General features: G+C 57.1%; 1 protein-coding gene across 1 annotated transcript; it reads left to right on the forward strand.

The window, feature by feature from the left end:
* Positions 1-260: 260 nt before the first annotated feature.
* Positions 261-14,129, forward strand: CCDC27 (coiled-coil domain containing 27). Its single transcript, XM_068537700.1, has 13 exons — positions 261-446; positions 983-1,115; positions 2,123-2,233; positions 2,804-2,961; positions 5,362-5,541; positions 6,271-6,366; positions 6,611-6,844; positions 6,884-7,028; positions 7,246-7,376; positions 9,804-9,881; positions 10,130-10,342; positions 12,389-12,493; positions 14,004-14,129. Exons 1-13 carry the CDS (start codon positions 261-263, stop codon positions 14,127-14,129), a joined length of 1,896 nt encoding a protein of 631 aa, XP_068393801.1.
* The last annotated feature ends 341 nt before the right edge of the window (positions 14,130-14,470 follow it).

Below are 14,470 nucleotides of genomic sequence, written 5' to 3' on the forward strand. Positions count from 1 at the left end.
GTTCCCCTTCCCAGCAGAAAATTAAGACAGTTGAGAGGCGCTGTTTCTCTGTTTCTATGGAGACATCTGTGATGTCATAGACTGCTCCCAGGACCCCTTAGGATGTGGAGCTTGGGAAGCTGGTCTTCTCCCGGCCTGTGCTTGGACCTGCACATCCATGACTGGGGCTGTGTTCCCCTCAACACCCTGCTCCAGACCCGGAGGATAGGTCCACGTCATCATTCAGGTGGCCAGCCTTGGCCCTCTGCTCCACGTTCCCGATGTTACCGATCAGAGCCAGCACGCCCAAGAAGAAAAGTCTGGTGCCCAACTGGATAGAGAAGGGCCTGGTCGTCCTACGGCAAGCGGCCAGCCGGGATGAGCAGACCCCAGAATGGAAACTTCGCCAAAAAGAGCGCTCCCTCAGCAAGTCAGCTCAGGCCATCAACCGCTACTACAGGAAGATGGTACGGAGTCTCGGGAGAAGGGATGGCCTGGCCACATGCAGGTCATCAGGAGATGACCTGCTTCTCCCACTGGATGAAAGGCTTTGAGGGCGGTGGGCTGATAAGAGCATCCCAAATCGGCTTGGCTGATGGATTACAATGGGTGGATTCTGGGAGTGGATGGAGACTGGGAGAGAAGATGCAGTGTCTGCTCTGAGCCTTCCTTAGGGAAGTCTTGAGAAGGAGGGAATGGGGAGGAGAGAAAATAAGGAAGAGACAGCGCGGGCGGGAAGGTTCAGGCAGGTACCACGTGCTGGGGGAGACTGGAGAGCCACCCCACTCCCCAGGGGCCTCCTAAGTGGACTTGGCTCTGGGCTCAGCCGACTGCAACTTCTAAAGCAGGGTCCCCACGGCCCTCATCAAGCAGCCAGCTTTCCGGGAGGAGACAGCCCACGGTGGTCGGCACACACGGCCAGACCCTGGCGCTCCACCAGCAGATGGGAGAGGGGCTTCCCGGGTCCCTCTTCTCCTGCTGGTCTCATTTTCCTGCTCCTCAGAGAGATTTCAACAAGGACACCAGCCCCCAGGACAGCGGCTTCCTGTCTGAAATGGATGAGCTTCGGCGCAAGTTTCTCACACGTCCGGGCTGTCCCCAGTTCAGCACCAGGTCCACGTCCATGACCCACTATGGTGAGCGTGCCCAGCGGGGCCCCACGTGGGCACCCCCCCCACCCACCCAACCCACCCATCGGAGTCCGGGACCCGCACGGGGTCCTGGCACACAGCAGCCTGCGGGGGTGGCCAGAGGGGACGTGTGCCGTGGCCACAGCTGCTGCTTCTGAAATTGGCTCTCAGCTGAGGCCAGAGTGGGAGCGGGGAGGGAGGGAAGGAAAGGCCTGTATTTTTGGTCTCCCAGCCCTCTTGCTTTTTCTATTGTCTCACTCACCAAGATTCAATAGGGTTGGGACAGGGGAGGAGAAGGTTGAAGATTCTGGAAGCTTCAGGAAAGAGGTCCTTAGGGCCAAAGGCAGCTCATTAGGGACCAAGCCCTGAAAGGAGCCTTAGCAAGCCTCTCGTCTAAGCCTACGTTTCTCTGATATGGATAAGAGGCTCCGAGAGGGCAGCTAAGGCGCCCAGCTGTCACCCGAGTGGCATCGGTCAGGCCAGGTGTCGTCCCAGACCTCCAGCTCCAGGACCTAAGCTACTCCCATTTCCCCACACACGGCATTTTCCTTAGTGGTGGTGACATCGAGGCCGAGTGCCTGCAGCCAGCAACTGGGGTCCTGTCCGTGGATCTCAGGCGGCGGTCAGGCAAAAGCGGGGCCCCGCCCACCCGTCCAGGCTCTAAGCTTCCCTTTCTCAGTGCCGGGGCCTCGGAGAGCAGCCAGCACTCCAGGACTCTGAGGAGGAGCCACTGTTACAGGAGGGAACGGGGCTGTCCTCCAGGGAAGGGGATGCACGAAACTGCAGAGATTAAGTTGCCCCTGATCAGCTTCAGGCGGACACACCAGTGGTGGGTAGGGGGACAGAACTGCGTTTTGATTCAGTCGCATAGTCCAATCCTATGCATCCGCTGAGAAAACCGCCTTGAACCCTACCCAACATTTAAAACGGAAAGAAACACTAGTCTCTGTCCTGGAGGTCTTGGGAAGACTCGGCCTTAGCCGTCATCTGTTGGCACGTTTACCATCCTGCAGGTTCAGCCACGACTCTCGCTCTGCCCGAGGACACGTGCGTCAGCTCTGAGACCTGGAAGGTGACTGAGGACCTGCTCTCTGGTCAGGAGAGCTTGGACACGAAGGTGGACGGTGAGGGCGGGCCTGCTGGGCATTGGGGCACGTGTGACCCATGGGGTTCTCTCCTCGGACCCCAGCCCTGAGGTCCTCTGCCTTCACCTGCAGGGACCCCTGCTCCCTGCAGAGCCACCCCCATCATGCCCCATGGGACTCCCTTCCTAGGACCGCCTGCCTGGCCCTATGTACCTTACACAGGCCCCTGGGATGCATCCCTCCTTGATTAGAGGGACCCACATGCACTGTTCCTACAGACAAACACTTTTGTTTATCCAGAGGTGAAATCCACCCCCAGACGTCTCCTTTGCCTGAATTCAAGGAAACTCCTCAAAAGTGTCCCCTGTGCACAGGGCAGAGTCAGGATGTCCCCTCTTGTCCTGACCCCCAGGCTCTGGGAACCTTGAAGGGTGCTTTGATGCTTCTCATACACACTGGGCTGGGTGTAGGGGATGGACAAGGATGGAGGAGCCCAGCTGGGCAGGGAAAGGTTTCAGGGGGGATCCTGAAAGGGGGATGTTACGGAAGATCCGGGGCGACTCAGCTCGGGGAGAGTCTGACCGGACCCCCCGCCCCGCCTCTTGACAGGCTGCCGGCTTCCCTTTAGTAAGAGTGCCTGCGAGTTCAATTACCTTCGGAAGAAGAGTGGATCCCAGGTGTTGAGCCCGGCCCCCAGCAACCCGGTCCTAGGGCAGAGCTACCCAAGGCAGTGGGTACCTTGGTACATCTCTGTCATCCACGAGAAGGTACGCCGAGCGCGGAGCCCGGGCACGGATCCTGGTCCTCGGGCCCCGGCTCCACATCCTGCCCGAGAGGATGCCCGACCCTGGGGGCTCTTGTTCTAGTATCTGGTTGGCTGTGTAGGCAGGTCCCAGACATGGCCTGAACTGACATCCAGACCCCCTCCCATGGCTTCTACGAATCAGATGTTTTACAAGCCTAGCTCTTGCCCATCTTCATCCCTGTGGGGGGCAGTTTAGGCTCGCCTGGATGTCACCCACTCTTACACAGCTCCCCCCGTGAGTCAAGACCTTCAACATCCATATATTCTTTAAAATAGTAATAATCAGCTTGATGGGCAAAGATCTACCTACGGGTTGATTCATTGCGGTATCCCTTTTTCATCCATGTTTATGAGAGAGACTGGCCCGTAATTTACCCGCCTTGTCATTCCCTGTTTGCTTTTGGTGTCAGAGTTTTCTGGCCTCATAACAACAACAGCAAAAGCTGGAAAGTTTTCCCTCGTTTTCTATTTTCTGGAACAGTTTGCATAAGGTTGGTGTTATTGCTTTGTTAAATTCTGAAGAATTCATCATTGAAGCCACCTGTGCCTGGCAATTTCTTACAGGGTTGGTTTTTAAAATAACAAATTCAATTCCTTTTAAGATATTCCGATTTCCTTTTCTCTCGTTTCAGTTTTGGTAAGCTATGTTTTTCTAGGAATGGGTCCATTTCATGTAAATTTTCAAATCTATGAGCCTAACTCTGTGCACAAGAGTCTCTTAGTATTATTCTTCCAAAGTCTGGAGAAGATTCTGCAGAAGATTGCCGTTAACTTGTGCCTTCTCTCTTTTTCTCTCCACCGGTCTTATCCATGTTAAAAGTCTTCTCTTAGAATCAGCTTCAAGGTCTTTTTTTTAACGTTTTTGTTTTTGTTTTAAGCTCGTGAAGCTCTAGTGACAATTATGGGAATGTCACACAAAATGCTGGGTAGTTGGTGGGCACACGATGGGGACTCATGAGCCCTGATAGTGTGGGCCCATGAGTATTCATTTTATCTTTATTCCCGAAACTGTACCTCTAATTTTATGATAGATTTCATAATTTGGTTTTCTTTATTTTTTAGAGTTCACAATTTAAAAAGCATCGATACCATGGGAACAAGCAATCCCACTTTTGGAAACTAGCCTGAGGATATAATTAGATAGAGCCTCACAGGTATACGTAAAAGGATACTCTTTGCAGAGCTGCTAGGAAAAGGAATTCCAGGGGGCGGGCTGCAGGCTGGGCTGCCCCCAGGGGCTCACAACATGTCCTCAGGGTCCTCTTTCCCTCACCTCCGTGCTGGTCTGCGCTGTGGTAGGTAGCACACCTGCAGCAGCAAGGTTGTGCTGTTGTAAAGTTAGCAGCTCCAGAGGAAAGGAGCGTCCCCTTCCCGGGAACCACATCTGGTTTGGACACATGGTGTTTAAATCACCATGGCCTGGGTGAAGAAATGGGATTTCTCCGTGACTATTTTAACTTAATACTATAAATAATTCCCATATACCCTCCAGATTCCCCGAATGTTAAAATGTTGCCGATTTGCCCTGTTCACCTCTCCCCGCCTTACCCCATCTCCCTATATCATCCATTCTTGCCCTGATTTTTAAAAATTCTCTTCCTGCTATGTTCTTTAGGTTAAATTTCCAGTTCTTTTTCTGAATTCTTGAGATGGATACTTAGATCATTGATTTTCCATTGTTTCCCCTAATCGATGCATTCGAAGGCTATAAATCCGTCCTTAATCACAGCTTTTTATTTGCCCGTCTTGACGTGTCCACATGTTTGTTATCATTCAGTTTAAAATATTTTCTAACTTCCTTTGTGACTCCTTCTTGGACTCGTGGGCTCTGTGGAAGCCTATCACTTAATTCCTAGACATTTGGATGACTCCTAGTTATCTTTTCCTTCCAGAATTCTGCCTCTGACCCCCTCCCTCTTGCCTGGAGAATCCCCTTTAGTATTTCTCTCAGTTGTTCGGCTCTGCTGGCGACAAATTCTTCCAGTTACTGTTTGTCCAAAAACACCTTTATTTTGTCTTCAGTTTTGAATAATTGAGGGCATGGAGATTTTGAGAGTGGATGGTTGAGGGGCAGTGGGCCCAACCCTGACAAGCCCCTTGGAGGTGGCCCTCGGAGGGGGTGCTCGTTAGGTGTCCTCGGTCACACCTGGGGGCTGACCGGGAGCCAGGCCTGGAGGGGAGGCTGCCAGGAGATCCCCGGGCAAGGGTGGCCCTTAGGCAGCAGGTGGCTGGGGACGGGTGGGGTCCAGGGCAGCAGGCCTCTCTTCCTGGGCCGGGAGCTGCTGCTCTGCTGGGGGCCGGCGGTGCTGGAGGCGCGTCTGAGTGGCTTGACCGCGCCCGGAGCTGCCCTGTTTCTGCCCAGGACCGGCGCCTGTTTGCACTGGGGAAGGAAGTCCAGCACCTCTCCGAGCTGGAGGTGCAGGTTCAGAAGAAAGACGAGGAGATCCTGGCTCTCCAGGAGGAGGGGGAGGCCTTGAGAAAGCAGCTGAAATGCTTCCTGCAGAGCAAAAGCCAGGAGACCTTGCTGAGCGAGGTCATGAGGGTGAGCAGAGGCAGGCGCTCCGCGGGCGGCGGTGGCTTGCATTAGCCTGACCTGTTCTAGCTGCGGGGGTTCCGTATCCTTGCCTGTAACGTCGGGGTGGGCCCCCCTCCCCCAGGTCTGGCGGGCGCCCTGGAGGAGGCGGGTCGGGGTAGGGCTCTGCGTGGCCCAGGGGAGCGGTCGCCGAGTCTGAGAGCTGACTTCTTTCACGTCTGGGGATACAGCCAGTGTTTATGCTGGGTCCTCGCGTGAAGTGGGGACTGGAGGCTTCCGACCATCACTGGACCCTCTGGCCGCCGCCAGAAAAAGCTACCCAGGCACCGATGGTGGGGGACTGGTGGGCGGGGGCAGCAGGAGTCTGGAGAGGCATGGAAGCATCGTCCCGTGACCCCCGTTCCCCGGCCTCCTGGGGGCTGCCAGACCGGTGTGAGCGGGCAGTGCAGGGCAGTGACCTGCGGGCACGTCTGAGGTCGGCCCCCGCCGAGCTCCTCCAAACGAGCGTGCTGGTTACTGCCAGGCCACTCACCAGGGCTGCTCTGTGGGGGGGAGCCAGAAACCATACGGCCCCCCAGGGCTGCCATCTGCACACTGTGGCCCCCTTCCCACCGACAGGGCGCCCCTGGCAGGAGGACGGTGGGTCCCCCTTCCAGGAAGACAGGTCTCGGCGGCGTGGCCCCTGCGGGCGCTGAAGGTGCAGGTTGCAGCCCTGAGGCTCCCACGGGCCTCTTGCAGGAGCGGCCGTCGGGGTCCGCGCCGAAGCTGCAGGGGAGACTGCGCACCCTCAGAACCTTCTCCGGAGACGAGGAGGAGCCGGAGCACAGGCAGCAGGTGCGGGCCGCCCACGCGACGCCCAGGCCACAGGCTCCCACCTGCCGTCCTGAGCCGGTGGTCCTCGCCCAGGTGAGACCCTCGGCCGCGCTTGAGGGGAGCAGGGGAGGGGTGATGGGGCAGCTCCTGGAGATGTAACCCCCCAGCCCCTCCCCCTGGGGGTGCCCTCCGCCCCCGTGAATGGTCGAGCCCCTTTCCACAGGGGTGCCCCCAGTCCTGCCCAGTATCCCCTTCCCTCCCCCAGATGCAGGGAGGGCACGCTGTGGCCGCCGGAGGCAAGGACCTGGAAGGAGGCAGCTACGAGGAGGAAGAGGGCCTGGAAGGGGAGGCCGAGCGGGCGGCGGACGAGGGGCCGAGAGCCAGTGCCGGCAGGAAGGGGGATCTGCAGGAGAAGCGAGGCGAGGAGGAGGAGGAGGAGGAGGAGGAGAAGGCGGGGATGGTGGTGGCCTCGGAGGGGGAGGAAGAGGAGGCGGAGGGTGTGATGGAGCTGGATGAGGAGAAGGAGACGCAGGAGGAGGAGGCCGCGGGCAGGAAGAGGGCTGGCTCCGTGGCCGACGCCTTTGAGGAGGAGCTGAGAGCCCAGCTGGAGGAGTACGAGCAGCTGGTCCAGGAGTTCCAGTTCCAGCTCGAGATCACCAGGACCAGACACTCCCTGGCAACAGGTGGGATGCTGGAGGGCGATGAGGCGGGGCCAGCGGCGAGCACACCCAGCTCTGCCGGCTTTGCCCTGTGTCCCTCTCAGCTGGGACCATGTGGCGGCAGCGCTGGAGCCCCGGGGTGGCAGCCAGCAGCCCTCAGCCTGGAGTCTCAGCCTGGAGCCCTCGGGACGACGCGGTGACCAGCCCCCCTCTCCTCCCCTCTTGCTCTCGCCTCACCCAGGAGCCATCATGTCCTTACAACGACAAGTGGAAATCCAAGAATCGCAACTGCAGAGCTTCAACACGGAGAACGAGGTGCTGCAGAAGGAGCTGTGGGACCGGAAGCAACAGCTGCAAGCCATGTCCGACAAGGTGGCGGGGTCCCCTGTCACGCCACAGGCATCCTCCCTCTGGGGCTCTGGGGCCGCTGCCGTCCGTCCCATCCCCCTGATGGAGGCGCTTGACTAGGGAGCTGACAGCGGCGGAGCTGGGGTTCACAGTCATCTCTGTCTCCTGGGCCACTGGGCTCCTGGCCATTTCTCAAGCGTCTCCTGGCCCCTGGCTCCCAGGGTTGAGAGCTCCACGGACCTTAAGGAGATCGCCACTGCAATGAGCCCAGTGCATTGGTGACCTGAGGGAGATCGCCAATGCACTGAAGCATTTTTATTTTTTAATTTAATTTTATTTTTTGGCCACGCTGAATGGCTTGCAGGATCTTAGTTCCCCGACAGGGATTGAACCCGGGCCCTCGGCAATGAAAGCATGTGTGGAGTCCTAGGCACTGGACCGCCAGGGAATTCCCTGAAGCATTTTTAGCTTTTATTTTTATGCAAGTTTTTCGTGCACAAAGCTACATAGCTTAAGGAACCAAACAGTTCCCCAGGCTTATTATGCGAAACAGGAGTCCGACTCTTCTCTTTCTCATTTGCCCATCCCCCAAGACAACCGCTTTCAACTCTTCTAGCTGATTCTTGAGGGCTGGCTCTTCGTATCTCGAGATTGCATGCTTACAATGCCCATTCTAGACGTTTCTCCATCTTGGCATCATCTAACGCTTCCCCCTTTCCTCGCTTGCCTCCCCAACCCGGGAACTCCTCCCCCTCCCCATACTATTCCATCACAGCGTCAGTGAGTGGACGCTGCATTTACATCATTGAGACAGTTATCCGGTGCACACGCACGTGACTGAAACGCAAGTTCTGTGAAACAGTATTAAGATCCATAAACCACATTTTAAAGCCGCTGCCATCCACATCTTTTCTCTTTCTTGACCTACTCCCATATTTTTACTGGAGCACATCCTTCAGTAGTTTTTTGAGAAAGATGAGTGAAGGTAAAATTTGGGGGACATCGTAAGGACATTCTGCAAATGTCCTTCTTCTACACATTAATAGAATTTGGTTGGAATAGAATTCCGGTATGGCAAGCACTTTCCCTCAGCAGTGTGAAGGCATTGCTCCACGTGTCCGGGCTTCCAGGGTTCCTGGTGGGAAGCCCAAATTCATCCTGACTCTTGTGCTTTCTTACAACATAGTTTTTGGTGGTGCTTGGTTTCTCTCTGGAAAGTTACAAGATCCCACCTTTGTCCCTCGTGTGCAGAAGCTTCCATAGTTGGGACTTATTAAGGGTCTGTTTTCATTTGTCCTGGGTGCTCAATGGCCAACTGGAAACTTGTGTCCTTCAGTTCTAGAATTTTTCTTTGTTTTTATAGTTTTTACTTCGTTCTGTTTCCTCTGAACCCTCCTTCTGGCATCCCCATCAATTGGCCAGTGGACTTCCCCTTCTGGTCTCTTTTTCCCTTCCTGTCTGTTCCCTCCTACCTTTCATCGCTTTGTCTTTCTGTCCCACTTTTAAGAGATTTCCTTAACTTTGGCAACAGCCCTCCTCCTGAGCTTTAATTTTGCTCATTTACGGTTCCCAAGATCTTGCTTTCGTTCTCTGAATGTTCCTCCCCCGCTTTTTTGGAAGCACACTCTCGTTTTGTTTCTCGATTGCAGTATGTCTCTGACCTCGCTGAGAGCGTAAGCGATAATTATGGGTTTTGGCTTCTTGTGCCATTTCTATCTCCTATAAGCTCCTTTTGTAAGTCTGTTTTTGGTTTCTGTTATTCCTGCCAGAATCTTGCTCCAAGGTCAGAGCTGCCTGGAAGCTCTGAGCCCTTGAGTGATAATTTTGTGCTTCACGGCAGAGAGCTGATCTTGGGCGTTTCAGCGGAGAGTTCGTTCAGTGGTCATGTTGTTGGGTCTCTCCTCGTGGTTTGCCCAGATTCTCCTGGAATCTGGGAAACTGGGAGAATTCCTTTCCCGGAAAGTAAAGGCCCAGCTGCCGGTGTTTTAGGACCAAGTCGGGCAGAGGCTGCAGTCTCCACATTCAGCCCCTGCATCCTGCACCTGGAGCTGGGGGTCTCCACCAAGTGAGCCTGGCATCTCCCAGGCCAGAGACCCTCCGTGGCCCCCCAGCATCAAGTCTCCTGCCAGGTGGAAAAAGGGCGGGCGCTCGGCAGCTCCCGGTCAGGCACGAGTCTGCGGCTCCTGGTTTCTGAAACGACGTTCCTCGTCGTGTTGGTTTCCACGTCCAGAACAGCCCAGAACCACCAATTTCTGAGATTTCCAGGGGCTCTGACAGCTCTCCCCACTGCTGGCTCTGGAACCAGCCTCCCAAGTGTGTTTGGTGCCGCGCCTCCTCCCCGCCCCGTCCAGCAGAAACCAACCGCGGAGCTTTCGTCTTACTGAGTTCAGGGAGGGGGCTGTCTGGTGTCTCGCCCCCCAGCCCCTGAGCGAAGCCCCATCTGCCTTGCAGTTCTCCAACCTCCGGGAAGACAAGAAGCGCGAGGAGATGATGGGACTGATCGAGAAGGACAACCTCTTCCTCCGACAGGTGCCCGCGGGGCGGTCGGGGGGCAGCCGCAGGCCCGGATGGTGACGGTGGGGGGAGAGGAAGCTGGAAGATCCCTCACCGCTGGGCAGCACCCCATTCAGCAAATCCAGAAGCACAAACACCCGCAGGGGTCCCTGCCACGGCCGGCCGGGGCCGGGCTGACTTGAGGAGCTCAGGGGGAGGTGGCCGTCTTCAGGGAAAGGAGGGGGGAGCAGGTGGGACCACTGCTCCGTCTCTCCGCCCCCCAGCAAGCGTCAGAGCTGGAGAAAGAACTGGTCAAGCGGGAACAGACCATCTCGGAGTTGGAGGCCAAGGTCAGCCAGCTGCAGGCCCAGGTGAACCAGAGCCAGGACCGTCTGCAGAGGCGGAAGCAGCTGCAGGAGGAGATGCAGAGCAAGAACCAGATGCTCCAGCAGGCGGAACAGCAGGTCCACGTGGCCCTGCAGAGCACCCAGTCCAGGGTACGCCGGCTCCCCGCTCCTGAGGGCCTGCTCCGGGGCCCCGCCCAGCGCCGCCCAGCGTCAACCCCGGGGACGGTGCGCGGGTGCTCTGGCTCACCCCCCCACCCCTTGTGTCCAGGAATGCTGGTGGAGGAGGGGGCAAGGGTGCAATGGGCGTGGCAGCCTTAGACGTAGGAGCCGGAGGGCGCCGGGTGTCGGGGCTTTGTCTGTGGAGGAGCCCCTTGGGTTGTGCTGTGAAAGGGACCCGGGTGGGGGGTGGGGGTGGCCAGCCAGGAAGGAGAAGGGCTCTGAGGTGGGAGAGAAGCAGTAATAATAATGCCATCCATGTATAACTTAGAGAGCACTTGCCGTGGGTCAGGTGCTGTTCTGAGCATTTTTTAAGGCATTCAACCCTGTTAACAAAGCTGGGATGTGGCTTTCATGAGTGTCCTCACCTGATAGATAGGAACCTGCAGCAGAGAGGGTAAATGGTCCATCTGAGGTCCCAGAGCTGCGTGGATGTGGTGCTAGGGTGTGAAGTGCAGGGTCCCCATTCTGAGCTCCCCATTACATGTGAGCAAAGGCATGGGGCAGGGGATTTAGGAGGGGCACGTCAGAGAAGATCTGACTTGATTTAGAATCCAAAACCAGCAAAGGTAAAGGCCCCGAGCGTGCAGGCTTTTGAAATAACATTTTCCCCACCCACCCACCAGGAGTGCCACCTGTAACCAGCCGTGTTCTCCGTCCTGTTGGGGCCGGCCTCCTGCTGGCCAGCTGACAGCATCACTGAGCCCCTCCCCCTTGCCTGTTATCTTTTATAAAACTGTGTTTCCCATCCAGCAGCATTCCCAGCTAAATCGCTAGATGGGTGACGGTGTATAGATGGTTCCATTTCTAGTGGGTTTGGTAGAGCCCAGAATGCTGTGTTGAGAAAGATTCTGAGGCTCAGTCTGGGGTCGGCAGGAAGTAGTGCCATGACCGGTGAGTGATACCTGAGACAGGCCCGGGTGTGGGGCACCGTGGATGGTTGCCCCAGGTGACTACCACCCCTTACCCAGCAGGAGCCACCTCTGGTACAGAGGGTGAGCCCCCATTTCCCTCATGACCCCTGTACCTAGCATGGTGCCTGGCACCGAGCTGGCATTAATCCATGTTGGAAAGAAGGAAAGGAAGCCCCCTGCCCCCTCAAGGTCCAGGGGCTTGTGGCATCCCTGCCCCAGAGGCACAGTGGACCGACTTGCATGGTGTTAGGCAATGCCACATCTCTCCAGCGTGGCTCTCCCTCAGCATTTCTACATCAGGGGGGCTCCCGGACACTGAGGGTGAGCAGCTGGGGCTGAGCTTGTCACCGTGACTTGGGGGACACTGTCTGAGGGCTTCTGGCGTGCAGATTGGAGAAGTTTATTCTGAAATTACTGGGAGGCATGATTCGCTCACCTCTGGGGAGGTGGGCTGGGGCCCTGAGCACCCACAAGGATGCTGATGGCAGCAAAAGACTAGACAGCCTCCGTGGTCCATTCTGCTGGTTAACGCCTGGTTAACGCCTGGTTAACTCCTGGTTACTGCAGATGTCCACAGCATGGAGCGCCTCCCAGTCATTTAGAAAAGGAGGAAGGGAGGGAGTACAATGACCAAAGGGGGGCTGATGGAGTCTGCAGGACGTTTTCTGCGCCACTGACAGTCTCCTGGGGGTCAGCAGGAGACTGTGGCTGAAGCTCCTTCAGGGAAGGGGGGAAGGTCTGGGGGTCATTTGGAGCTTTTGTTTTGTTTTGTTTCGACCACATGCAGGTTTTGCTTTTTCAATTAAAAACAAACAAACAAACAAAAAACTTGGTGTGGTAGAAAGTCTTCGCACTTTGGTGTTAAGCTTCCTGGGTCCAGGTTGTGATCTGGCACCTTCTAGCTCTAAGGCGACCACGCTGACCTCTCCCACCCTGATTCCAATTCCTAAAGCCAGGAAAAGTGAGGCCAGGTCTACCTTCCCTAGAACCTCAGCAGGTGGCAGGTGTGGAGGGTGCTGCCTTCCTCCGCTAAAGGCGAGCTTGGTTATTTTCCCTGTGCTCACAGCTCGAAAGACTAAGGAACAAGATCATCCAGGCCACCTTCAACACCATAGGATTCAAGTCCTTGGCCACCGAGATCTCTGACTATGACATCCTGGAAGCCTTGCAGGTATACCCAGCCTCCTTGTCCCCGGGGCCACGTCTCCACGCCAGAGCTCCAGGGTCTGCAGCTGGGGGCAGAGGGGAGAGGCCTGGATGGGAGGCTAGGGACCCCCATTCTTGTCCTGGTGGTGTCACCCTCTTACTGTGACCTCAGAACAGTCCTTTCTCTCTGCTTAGGCAGAGGGGACTAGGTCTGCCTAACGGGTGGCAATGTCCCCGAGCTGCTCTCAGCATTCAGCGCCCAGCAGCAGCTGCTGCAAACCCACCCAGTGAGGTAGGGAGGGGACCAAACTGCTGGGTCCTGGGCATTTTCCTGCAGCAGGAGCCCATCCCCAGGCTCTGCCCAGCTCAGCCTCCTCCAAGGATGCTACTTTGCACCTCAGCCTGGCCTCCGCTGGAATCCCTGCTGAGCCGGGAGTCTGGCGCGGACCCTCTCCCCGGCCTTAGTCCATGCCAGCTCCTCACTGACAGGCAGAGGCCTCAGAGGGGCAGGGCGGTGTAGGGGAAATAGTGCAGCTTTGGGGCGGCAGGAGTGAGTCACCACCTCCTGGACCTTGGCTTCAAAGCTGTGGGCCGGTCACTTGACTTCGCTGAGCCGTAGAGCTTCCCTCTGTACCCGGGACAGCGTGCCTGCCTTCCAGGCATCACGGGGCCCACAGCTCTGGGAGGAAAGCATCTGAAAGACAGGTGCTCCGTGCAGGGCCCCAAGCCTCCTTCGACAACACAGCCCTAGACCCCAGCAGCTACCCATGACCTGCCACCGGCCCACATTTCTCTGGGGCTTGGTGCCTTTCCTCTCTGAGGTGGGGCGGGCCCCTAGTTAATGGTGCTCTTGTAGGGTGGCCACAGTCCTCGGGGCAGAGGGGACCTCCGCATGGGGACCTGGGGAGAGGTCTCTGTTGTTTGGGGCCTGGGGCCTGGTTACTGTCGTTTGTGGGAGGGGAAGAGGGAGGAAGGAGAGAGGGGGGAAGGAGAGAGAGGATGGGAGGGATGGGGGATGGGAGGGAGGGAGGGGGAGGGGGATAGGAGGAGTCATCACCACCACCCAGTAGCCAGGGAAGACCCCCTTCCTTTGCCAATGCCCCACACAAACCAGCAATGGGCCAGAGAGAAGGAGGCTGAGGAGGGGCGGGACAGCCTTCCCTGCGCCCAGGACAGAATGGACTTGAGGTTAAGACTTGACGGCCTCTGAGGTCTCTGGGAGTCTGGGCTCCCAGCAATTCCCAGAGGACTAAGAAGTGCATTCGGGGCAGACTCCAGGGGTGAGCTGACCTGGAGCCGATGGTGGGCATCTCTCCCCAGCTCCGAGTTCTGTGGCTGGATCAGCCGTGGTGGGAGGGCTTTCAGGACAGAAATTGACAAATGCTACAAACCAGAGCTTTTTATTTTCCCCTGGAGAACAGGCTGTAAATATTCACCAGCACAGCACTGAGGCAGCGGGCTCTTCTCGGGGAGGGAAGGGTGGCGTCCCAGGAGCCTGCAAGGACTGGACACACGCTGCTGCGTGTCTTTTCTAGTGGATCATCTCAGAGAGAACCGACTACTACAACCAGTTGAAACAGAAGGGGGTCAAAGTGCCCCCCCTGCAGCAGTCGGAGATCTTATCCTCGCCCAGCAAGTCCAAGAAGATAACCTCCAAGTAGGCCCAACTAGGACCCCAGGCGCAGCCAGTCCAGCGGAGGCCGGGACCCAGCCTGGGTGTGCCCTGTGTGCCCCCTCTTCCCCTCCGTCAGCCCCCCACGGCCCCACCCTTGCGCCCAGATTCAGAATTACACCTGCTTTTGGCCACCGTCTCACCTTCTCCTTCACTAGGACACGCAGGGGAGCTTGGGCTACATGGACACCCTCCATTCCAAAACTCACTCGTTGGGGGTCAGCACAGCAGCCTGCACCCCTGGCTCCTTCCTGGGAAGACCCCACGCTGAGCAGGGCGCCCTCTGGTGGTCCCAGGTGTAGGAGGCCTGAGACTGCGCTCCTGTCCACC

This window comes from Eschrichtius robustus, chromosome 3 (genome assembly GCF_028021215.1).
Source record: "Eschrichtius robustus isolate mEscRob2 chromosome 3, mEscRob2.pri, whole genome shotgun sequence".
Taxonomy (NCBI): domain Eukaryota; kingdom Metazoa; phylum Chordata; class Mammalia; order Artiodactyla; family Eschrichtiidae; genus Eschrichtius; species Eschrichtius robustus.

Excerpts from the sequence above, each read along its gene's own strand:
- CCDC27 (XM_068537700.1), top strand. The coding sequence starts at position 261 with ATGTTACCGATCAGAGCCAGCACGCCCAAGAAGAAAAGTCTGGTGCCC. Across the intron at positions 2,234-2,803 it reads CTTGGACACGAAGGTGGACG|GCTGCCGGCTTCCCTTTAGT; the intron begins GTGAGGGCGGGC and ends GCCTCTTGACAG. Across the intron at positions 5,542-6,270 it reads TGCTGAGCGAGGTCATGAGG|GAGCGGCCGTCGGGGTCCGC; the intron begins GTGAGCAGAGGC and ends GGCCTCTTGCAG.